The 11,066-nt window shown below is 46.2% G+C and overlaps 1 protein-coding gene across 1 annotated transcript; it reads right to left on the reverse strand.

The window, feature by feature from the left end:
* Nucleotides 1-1,438: 1,438 nt before the first annotated feature.
* On the reverse strand, nucleotides 1,439-11,064 carry sars2 (seryl-tRNA synthetase 2, mitochondrial). The gene is made up of 16 exons (XM_018742857.2): nucleotides 10,540-11,064; nucleotides 10,027-10,122; nucleotides 8,733-8,762; nucleotides 7,478-7,618; nucleotides 7,021-7,075; nucleotides 6,374-6,437; nucleotides 5,183-5,288; nucleotides 4,717-4,764; nucleotides 4,495-4,603; nucleotides 3,766-3,811; nucleotides 3,584-3,671; nucleotides 3,117-3,229; nucleotides 2,952-3,045; nucleotides 2,472-2,564; nucleotides 1,924-1,989; nucleotides 1,439-1,814 (listed from the first exon to the last, which is right to left on the reverse strand). Exons 1-16 carry the CDS (start codon nucleotides 10,807-10,809, stop codon nucleotides 1,674-1,676), a joined length of 1,560 nt encoding a protein of 519 aa, XP_018598373.1. The 5' UTR covers nucleotides 10,810-11,064; the 3' UTR covers nucleotides 1,439-1,673.
* Between the last annotated feature and the right edge of the window lie 2 nt (nucleotides 11,065-11,066).

Consider the following 11,066-nt stretch of genomic DNA (forward strand, 5'->3'; position numbering starts at 1 on the left):
ATCTCCCACCAGTAGGTATCAATAATGTCACAGCAGCTCTTGTTAGCAGGAGACCATTAAGAAGATATTTAATAAGGTGCTGCCAGGGGGTTTGTGCACAGAAGCAGGCAGCGCAGTGATCTCTCTACTCCTGACCTTCTCTTTTTGTACCTTTGGGTCTTTTGTCAATGTTACTTCATTTAGCAGATGCATTTCTCTAAAACGGCTTCTAGCAAACCCTATGTAGTGTTATGAGCCCACACACCTTACTCACCAAGGTGACCTACACTGCTAGATACACTACTTACAATGGGTCACTCATCCATACATCAGTGGAACACACTCTCTGTGACTCACACACTATGAGCGACTTAGTCACCAATCTGTACTTGATTAGTGCAGGTCCTCCCGAAAGCAAAGGGTGAGACAGGATACACCCTGGACAGGATACCAGGGTTAAGGATGACACAGAGGTGCTGTTCCCTGTATTTGCATGGGTTTCCTCCCAAATATGTTTGAGGTGAAGTGGTGACACTAAGTTGCACATAGTGTGTGACTGTCCAGTAAAGGATTGGTGTCATATATGGACTCTCTTAGCAGGCTCTAGACCACTGTGACCCTGGCAAGGACAGACACTTACCAAAAGTGAGTGAGTGAAATGAGTTAAGGAACAGCAGACAACAAAGTGATTAGAGCTACTACCTTTGGACTTGCAGAGTACAGGTTTGAATCCAACTTGGTACTTCTGCATGCTTGAGCAAGGTACTTACTCTGAATTGCTTCAGTAAAAAAAAAAAAAAAAAAACTAAATCACCCTGTCAACAGATGAATAATTTTAAGTTGCTAAAAGACAAGTGTCAGCTAAATGAATTAATAAGAATGAAAAATGGAATCACAGCTCCAGTGTCTACAGAGCCCTGAGATGTAACTGTCTTGTTTTTCTGAAGACACCACAAGTAGGCAAAGTCCAGGAGACTTTTGTTCCAATAGAGTAACAGTGTAATTCAAACTACTACCCTGACTAAACCTGATTACCTGAACCAAGTAACGAAACCGGCCTGTCAAGACAAGTCGAACCCTGTGGTTGTACACTTCAAAATAGTCAAATGAACGAGGGGTTTTCAGCCCCAGGTCTGGGCACAACCCAACTTATGATGATTTTTGTTCAGCAGAGCTCCCAGTTTGGCTTCCATCATTTGGCTGAAATAAATATGTGAAGTGAGCACTTGAGAGTGTGTAACCAAGGTCTTGTGTGTCGAACACAACTTTGACAAAGCTGGATGCATGAGTACTGAACTTCATCCGTACTGATCAACACCTCAAGTGCCATCATTAACTGCTGAAGAGTCTTAATTAAAGCATTTTAACATTTATGAGAACTGAACAAATCATTCAAGCAGAAGCTCAATTAGTCATCAATTTCAGTTGAATCAAATAGAGACAAGAGGTTTCTGTGATCACTGCTTTTTTTTTTTTTTAGATGCAAGTTGGAAAGACTTTGGTCTTTATACATTTCTTACAGCATCACTATACACGGAGTACATGACAAATACAGTATATTTAAATAGTTATTAATGATTTCATTCCAGGCAATGCAGTTGTTCGAGAAAGTGATGAAGATAGCGAATAATCCCTGCATTGAAAATGGAGAAAGTGAGTCAGGTAAACAATAGTACTGTCAAGGTCAGGACGTGTCATCTCGGCATGGGTCTGGGACGGTGGTCCGGATACCGCTGGTTTGGTCCGGTGTATTTCAGTGGCGTGTATTTGGGCTTCTCTATGACTTCTGATCCCATGTAGGGCTGCAGGACACGGGGCACTCGCACAGTGCCATCCTGAAAGAAGCATAGCAGGACAAACAAAAGGACCATGTGTCAGCTCATTTATTATTGATCTCCCAGGCCAGGTTGACAATGAGCCCATTACGTGAGTTTCTCCCCGTACCTTCATCTGGTGGGTCTCCAGGATGGAAATGATCATGCGGGGGATGGCACAGGCCGTGGCGTTCACCTGAGGCAATGCAGACACACACACCCTGCGTGTGAAACCCAGCTCACAAAGCCTTTACAAAACGTTTCTGCAACACTGTCACGTTACAGCAAAATTCATATTCTGTGCACATCAGGGCTGCTGCGCGGATACGGCAGAGAGGAAGAAAAATCAATGGTAATTTGAAAGCGCATCCATTTAATTACAGGTAATTCCTTTAAAAGTAACTAACAAACAGCGACACTGGAACTCGGGGAAAGACCGAACTGTGAACTGAACTCTTTGGCGCTGCAGAGTTTTGCACACTGTTGGTGAGGGCAACATATCACCAAAGGATTGCCCTCTCTTTTTTAAAGAGCGCATATTTTCATTGAATACACTAGATGATTCTATAAATACAGTATATATATCCTCTGGTCCTACAATCAACCTCGTTCCCACTGTTACAATATAAGCGGGCTGGCAGATGGCTTCTCCCTCCCCCCTCCACTCGCCATCCTTACTGTGTGGGCGTAGTGCAGACTCCCCGTCTCCCCCTCATACAGGATGTTCAGACGTCGACTCTGGTAATCTGTGCAGTTGGAAGCGCTGGAGATCTGACGAGAAACGAAAAGATCACAGACGTCGCGTCTAAGGCACTGGCGTCAAGCTCGGTGTCTGACGACTGCTGTTGCATGCAGGTTTGTGCTGCGCTCTTCTCCCTTCATTCTTTACGTAGTCCTATTTTAATACTTGGTCTTTTTTTAAATATTTGTGCGGAAAACACTAGAAAATTACTTAGCAAGGAGGTCAGTTTAGCAAATCATTTAGCCTTGATGATCCTAAGCTAGAACCAGCAGCTATTAGCATTTTCCATCTAGAACTTGGTGCAATAAAGTGAAGCTGCAGAGGAAATGTTATGGTTTTTAATTTTTATTTATTGCAATGCCTTATGAGTGACAACTCAGCAAACATCCAAATTCATTTTGGCATCATGCACCAACCTCTCCATAGCTGCCTCGCCCTGGCATCCAAGCCTCAATGTCAAACTTCCTGTGGGCTGGGGGTCCCAGTTCCTGAGTAGGCATGTCCAGCACTCTAGGACAGAAAGAGACCTCACCACCTGATCTGCAGACACACACAGCCACTCAAAATGCAGACAGACACACCTGAAATGCAGCTCCAGAGCTGAGAAGATCTCCTTCTGAAGGGAGACGAACTCCTCCAGTAACTGGGAACTCTCCTCTCCCGTCTCGTTGGCCGTCACTCCGAACATCTCGACCTGCAGGTGCAAAGAGCGGAGCCTCCAACGCATTCTGTGAACGCGATCACTGCACCATAAAAAGCAGAAGTGCCCGATTCAGTTCCCACTGAGACACCGTATGAAGGTTTTCGCTCTAATAACCTCCCGTAACTAATAAGCTCCATCATTTTAAATGTTTTTTTTTTTCTTTTTACATACTGTATATTTCAATATCTCAGTTATTTTACCACGTGCAAGGACCTAAATTATATACGTACTATGAGCGCTATAGACCCGGTTAAATTAGAAGATGGGGTGCTATGAGAGGCAACAGACACAAGGAGCACTAGGAACTGAATTTGACTCCCCTTCCTCTGAATATCCCAGTCTTACCTTATTAAACTGATGAACTCTGTAAAGCCCCCAGGTTTCTCTTCCGGTGTCTGTCTCGGCCCGGTAACACGTGCTACAACATACTGTCCTGCACATGGTTTAAGGCGGGCAGTCAGGTGCAGTCAGGTGCAGCCAGGGTCCAAAGAGCAGGACCAGCAAATGGCACAACAGTGGCTCCTCACCTGACAGGCAGGTCCTTGATGTTCACGGCATGGTCCATGAAGTACCCTACAGGAATTAAAAAAAAAAAACCTTTCAAATACCATACTTTTTACCCTAACCGTTCTACATGTCTACCGAAAACATTACAAAAGACATTGCAATGCCAATTTTACCAAAAAATCCATGCGTTTGTCACGCTAATTGCTGTAACTAAGGACTGAGAAACAAACTGACGGATTGTAACTTATTCTTATCCAGTATTTCTATTTTATGAATGAAGAACAACAACAATTAATTCCCTTGTCTAATCCTACTGCTGAAACCTCAGTGTAATAAAAGTGGAACTAACCTTTCTAGTTTGAAACAAATTATGTGCTTTGCAAGCCACAATGCGATACACCGTAAAATAGTGTTTGCCGCACATTTCGTAAAGAGTTATGAAGTGGTAGAGTCCTTGAGATGAAATGCATCACTCGAGGTTAAAAGATGTCCTTTAAATCTAGAACTTAAAGTACACCCCAATGAAGAGAGCTGGGAACCAGCTGGTTTTGTACAAAAACTTAACATTCAAGAGAATCTAAGCCATCTGATCACTGCTGATGAAGACTGCTGATGATCACCCTAGTCCTCTAAAGCCAGCAACGGGCTCAAATTACAAAGATCCAATGGTACATCTGTCCAGAACCTGTCATTCAGAGTAGTGTACACAATGGTCCCCTAGCTGAAGACCTCCAGTGTGCGGTTCTCACCTGCTATACCCACTTCTCCGGTGCCGGCCAGTCGAAGGTCAGGAAAGCGAGAAGGGTCCAGGCAATAGGCCTGCGACTGGTGAGCGTGGGGCTGCATCCCACAGCCTTCCTGCAAAAGGAGCGAAGGGTATCGCCGTCACTTCTGTAGAACAACACATGGCTTCCCTCACTGACTCCAGGCCATAATCTCCTAGTGAGCTCGTATCTAGGAGTCGTACTCACAAACACAGCAGCCTTCAGCAAGTCCGGCACGACCATGGCGATAAAGCCCTGTGAAGGAAGACCCGGATTACACACCGATGACCTCGTTTCCTTACGGGTCCTATAAAAGTTAAAAACCAATCCGCTAACAAAGAACACAATTTCGATAGAAAACTCTCAACTAGGGAATGATGTTATGTGTATTAAAGACCTGTTCAACACTTTTCTCACCATCTACCATCATGTGGATGGTCTACATCTCCATCACCCTCCTCTCTCCCTATAACGCACCTAGTTAATGTCCACTGAATCAGAACAATGACTGGTCCGCTCAACTCATACCTAGTGAGCATACCACCCGCTACTTATCATTTCATTGTAGCCTAAATAAAGGAACCTGACAGTATTTTACCTAACTCACCAGACCATTTACCTGGGCAGTACAATTAATGAAAAACATGATCAGCTCTGCCACATATGCACGCACCTTCCGCTGAAGCGTGTCCAGAACAAAGTTCTGCAGGGCTGTTTGGAGCTGAGCCCCGGCTCCCCTCAAATAATACGACCTGTGACCTGAAACGTGGGCCAGGCGCCTGAGACGGTGCGAGAGACATGAAGACAATAAGGCTCCAACTCCATTTTACACACTTCCCAAACACACTACTGCCATAACGCGATTTAACGGGAACCAAGAAACAGATACGGAAACGCTTTCAAGATGGTAACCTGCGGGTTTTTATTTTTTTTAAATGTTGAACACGACTGAGAATAACACCTGTCCAACATCTGAGAGGTGCCATGGAGCACCACACCTTTCCAGTATCGGTTTTTTGAACTGCGTCTGTTTTTTTGTCTTCATTTCCAGGGATGTCATTGAGAAATAACAATAGCTGGGTGTTACCAAAAGTCCTGTTAAGAAACGGTCCCCGCAGGTCTGCTGTCAGGCACTCCGAACGGGCACAAACATAATAGACGCAAACCATCCATCAGTAGAAGCGCAAAGAACTCATACAACATTAATCCCCAATCTGCTAATGCCACCTCCACACACACACACACACACACACACACACACACAATGAATTGTGCATCGCTAACTTCTGCAGAGCAAAATTTTCAGTTTCTCCTGGCACTGGTTAGCCCTGAAATATTAACTTGCATCTTGGCTACAAAGCAGTTTGAACTGAATTCATCGGAACATATAAAAGATGAAAACGAGGACCGAAAGAAAGACAAAAGAGAGAGAAGAAAAGGGATATAAATAAACACTGAGGACAAAGGGGACAGGATATAAATACATGAACTGAGGGGAAGAAAAATACCGAGCAAGAACCATAAAGAAAAGAAAGAAGTCAGATGAAACAGAAATGCTGTCTTGAGCTGTCTTTGCAAAATATATTGTAAGATTGTAAGACCATGTTAAAAAAAGCAGGACATGAAACAAACAAAAAAAAAAAAATGGTAAGAGGTGATGTAAAAGCGGTAAAAACAGTGAGCATTACTACTCAGCAGAGAACGCTCAGGGGTACTTTCCAGTATTAATTCAGCGTATTAATTAGTTGCTACACTGTTCAGATACTTGTAAGTGATCAAGAGAAATAGTTTCACACCGTACTGCACACTCAGAGATGGACGAAAGGAAACGAAAGATGAGCTGCGGAGGAATATCGTTTCTGACCTTTGCCTGATAAGGTCGAGCCGTTCCCCGATTTCCAGGTGCCCTTTCACTTCGAAGTCGAACTCTAGAAAATGAACATTAAGGATTGCCTTCGCCCAACACAAACAACCTCCTATTATCACAGCCCGTACGTTGCAAGAATGAAAACGCAAGTCATTCGGTGCAAATCGGATTAAACGGTACTTTTCTGATTGTGCCACTCGTTTCATTTTCCTTCTTTGTCAACGACACTGCCAGATGTACACAGCCGGCTCTGGCACGACAAACCACTACTCGGTCAGTGTACGACACCAGCAAACATCTCCTCTACAAAAGAAGAGCTGGTAAAGCTGAACGGAGCCGTTACGTTTTAATGTCTGCAGAAGGGAGGAAGCCCCTTGAGAAGACTGCAGCGCTCTTACGGAAGCCGTCGGGCCGAATTAAGGAACGAAACACGTGCCAGAAGTGCAATGAGGTCTCTCCTGCAATACCTTCACCGCTCTGAATGTAAATGGGCTACCGTTGGGTCCGAGCGGATGACAGCGGACCGAGGGAGAGGGACAAACTGCGACTATTTGATATTTGGTGTTGTGATTGACCCGACATTACCGGTGCACCTCACTCGGCAAGATCCCCCCACCCAAATCCCCACCGCACTCCTGCCTTACCTCGTTTCCGGCCAACCGACTCCACCACCGTGGCCTGGCTCTCATCTCCAACAGGCTGAAAAAACACAGTGGCCATTGCCGTTCGTTATTGGCAGCGGTAGCGTTTCACCAGAACTGGGGAAATTTACTCGTCATTTCAATACGGCAACTTCAATAATTCAGACCTTTCTGAGCCGCACGTCAGCATGCAGGTGTCTCGCTATATTGTCAGATTACTAGCGTCGCTATCGGTCATTGCTTTACTGTGGCTGTGACTGTCAGGAGTCCGTTTTTCTTGCCCAGAATGCGTCTGTGCCGTGTAAAAGCACATTACACATGGTATGAACCCTGTGTGTGGAGTCTTCTGTGCTTCAGCGTGGCTCTGCACCAGTTGTATTTTGCAAGGCCTGCGTTTTTCCACTATACCGGTCTTTCGGTTCATCAGCGCTGCGGTTTGGGTGCGAGCATCGGTCCTCACCACACTAGGGTGCGTCGTGTTGGGTAGGAGAAGGGCGCGAAGGTAGTGCTTCTGCTCCAGTTCGCTCTCCAGCCGGTACAGCTGGTTCAGAGTGTTACGGATCTCCCGCCCTTCAGTCCTCGCCCGCTGGTACTCCGGCAGCTGAGGGGAGCGGAGGAGACAGCCGTCGTCAACAAACAAGCACGCAGCAGACAGAGTAGAACAGGGCCTGAGCGCAGTGAGCACTATCAACAGTAGGGGGCTCCTCCGAGTCACACTAAAATGTGCCTTTAAAAAACTGCGTGACCCTCCAGCCGGGGTGAGCGGCCTGTCCCTGGAAGAGCGCAGCCCCACAGATGGTCCATTACACTGAAAAAAGATTCCTCGGAGCGAGCGGTGACCTACACCGATTCAGTGCAATAGCACATCCAATTAAGAGATTAAGGACTTGAGGCGAACGGAAAAAAGACGCATCTTTTGCACACCTCGACCAGGGTTACTCATCAAGACTCACAGGTCAGAAATGAGTTGTCTACAGCAGCACCTAATAAAATTTACATTTAAAATTAATCACGCACCATTACGAAACATTTTACGCCATTTTACGTTTGGCTGATGCCTTTATCTAAACTGTTAAGCGTACTGTCCTGAGCTACTGAAAACGATTCACTCATTTATACAGCCGGGTAATATTTACCGGAGAAATTAAGTACTGCTCAAATCCGGGTCCTTCGGCTGCAAGGCTACCACTCTACCCAGTGCCGAAAAGAACTGATAAAAGCTTGTGCGAAAACACAAAAGTGGCACTTCCGGTCCAGTTCCCTCCCCAGCTCGCACAGCTGGTTCAGACGGTTACATTTCCGAAACATGGTCATTTTAAACTAAAATTACAAATATTAAAAAGTAATAAATTACAATCTACCTATTTATTTGCAGAACTGTTTGCTTGACTAGCATAATTTTAATGTGTTTTTGTTTGCATTTATATTTTAAATTAACTTTTTCATTTTATCTGTGGACTGAGTACCCACTTGGAAAGCAAATTTCTAAGTCAGGTACCGCCATACAATATTTGAACACTACTACGCCGGGCTCCCGACGGCCTCGGCCAGGACAGACACGGCGATCGTCGGCAGCTCTCCCGCACGGCCCTCCGGGAATAGCCGTGCGGAGAACGAACGGGGAAAAGCGAAATTGGAAAGTTTCGTTCGGACATTCTCACGGCGAAAGAGGCGACATCGCCGCGTTCGCGTGAAAATGCTGCGGAAACACTTACGGTGGACAAAACCTTCTTGTCATGCTGATCCTGCAACGAAAACACAGAAATCAATTCACGCACACATTCGCCGAACGTGCGTTCCGACGCATCCGAGCATTCACATTAAGCTTTAGAATAATCACTTCTAGTTTAAGACGCAAGTGCTACATGCGTGCAAAGTTATCCGTCAAACAGGTTAGTCCTCTACTTACAACATAGACTCACAAAGGACATCCCAACAGCCTTATTATACTATTTTTGAATCCCGACATATGGTCATAACGCCTAATAACGACCGCTCAGTTGTATAACAACAGCAGCTGGCTGTGCTGCTGCAAGGCACCCAAATTTCTTACTGAAACGTGAAACTATAACAACATTATTTATAGCGTTATTATAGAGAAGTGTCAGCTAAATGAATAAACGTAATAACGCAATATTTGTGTTATCGCATTCATTTAGCTAACACTTTTCTCCAAAGCAACTTACAATGCTATGGTTGCAATTATCACAGTTACAAGCACTTGCCCATTTTATGGATGGGTAATTTTACTGGAGCAATTTAGGATAAATACATTGCTCAAGGGTACTAGAGCTGGAGATCAAACCTGCAACCTTTGCGAGCAAAGGCAGCAGCTCTAATCACTACGCTACCCTCATTATTATTATCATTCTCTATTAGTATTACCTCCCCCTCCGGCCTTACGCCCTGTTTTACCGGGTAGGCTCCGGTTCCCCCGTGACCCCGTATGGGACAAGCGGTTCTGAAAATGTGTGTGTGTGTGTGTGTGTGTGTGTGTGTGTGTGTATTAGTATTACTTTTACACGTGAAATTAGTGGAGAAAAAATATGATAAGGCTGTGTTATAACAAAAAAAAACATTCATTTACATTTATTCACTTAGCAGACGCTTTTGTCCAAAGCGACTTCCAAACGAACTCTATGTAGCGTCACTAGACCACACACCTTATTCACCGTGGTGACTTACACTGCTAGATACACTACTTATACTGGGTCACTCATCCACACATCAGTGGAACACACTCTCTGTGTCACTCACACTATGGGGGAACCTGAACAGCATGTCTTCAGACTGTGGGAGGAAACCAGAGCACCCAGAGGAAACCCACACAGACCGAGCGGGGATCGAACCCCACGCTCTCGCGCACCACCCAGGCGCTGTCAGACAGCAGCGCTACTCGCTGCGCCACCGTGCCGCCCGGTATAGGTGAACGTCTGCCATACAAAAGCAGGCATGACTGATGATTTTTTTCCTCCTAGCGCTGACAGATACAAGAGGACACACACGGACCACGAGAGCTCGGACTCTTGCGCGGACGTTCTCCTTCTGCTCCTCCAGCCGGGAGATCTCCCCTCGGACCGCCTGCAGCTGCTTCCAAACAGACACCTGCGAAGGGAGAGGCATACTGAGTGGAACAACGGCCTCGCACCCTGTCCGATTCACGAAGCAGGGGCCGGCAGGGGGCGCGGTGGTTTGAGCTGCGCCCACACAAGGTTCAAATCTCCCTGCTGGACAAGGTACTAATTAAGAAGGCAAGTCACTGCGAAGCCGATTCACACTAAGGACAAATGTCAACGTGCAACTGTTAAAAGGTGACATTTATGTTATTTATCAGTAAGAAAGAATCAATTCGACTCTCTCTGTTTCCGTAGACCAATCATTCGGTCACATGATCAAGAGCCGCGCGCTGCCCCAAGGCCAAGAAGACCCGGGCCTGGAGGTCAGACAGGTGCACTCGTGTCCAGCAGCCCAGCTGAGCTGTGAAAACGGCACTGCTCAGAGTCTGAGGGACCGGACTCGTACAATCTGCGGGATGTCCTCCGCCCGCAGCTCGCCCTTCCTCCGCTCCACGTTCGCCATCACTTTCTCCGTCTCCTCACACACGCGTCTCATGTCCAGCTCGGGCTTGTCGCTGAAACCGTCCCGCACGTGCTCGTACAGGCTGCTCCGCAGGCTGTGAACGCGGCGGTGACGCGGGAGCGCGAGCGCGGCGTCCCGGCAACCGGACCACGAGAACGGCCGTAGAGCGCGGCGCGCGCCGGCTCGCACCAGCGTCGCGATGCAGGTCGCCATTTTTGGGAGCGGAAGCACGCTGAACCTGTAAGGGGCGGGATAACAGCGCAGCGACCAATCAGACTGAAGAGTCCGTTAAAAACAGTTAAACGAGGATCCGTTTATAAATAAATGACATTGTTTTTATTTACAGAACGTAAAATTTAAAAAACAACTGCACGTGTCCTGATGAAGTCGACGGCACTAATGTATGACATTAACTAGAGAACGTCGCTGTTGTCTCACGACACTTTTTATTGTACTGAGAAACAGTACGA

Source organism: Scleropages formosus, chromosome 10 (assembly GCF_900964775.1).
Source record: "Scleropages formosus chromosome 10, fSclFor1.1, whole genome shotgun sequence".
NCBI classification, from domain to species: Eukaryota; Metazoa; Chordata; class Actinopteri; order Osteoglossiformes; family Osteoglossidae; genus Scleropages; species Scleropages formosus.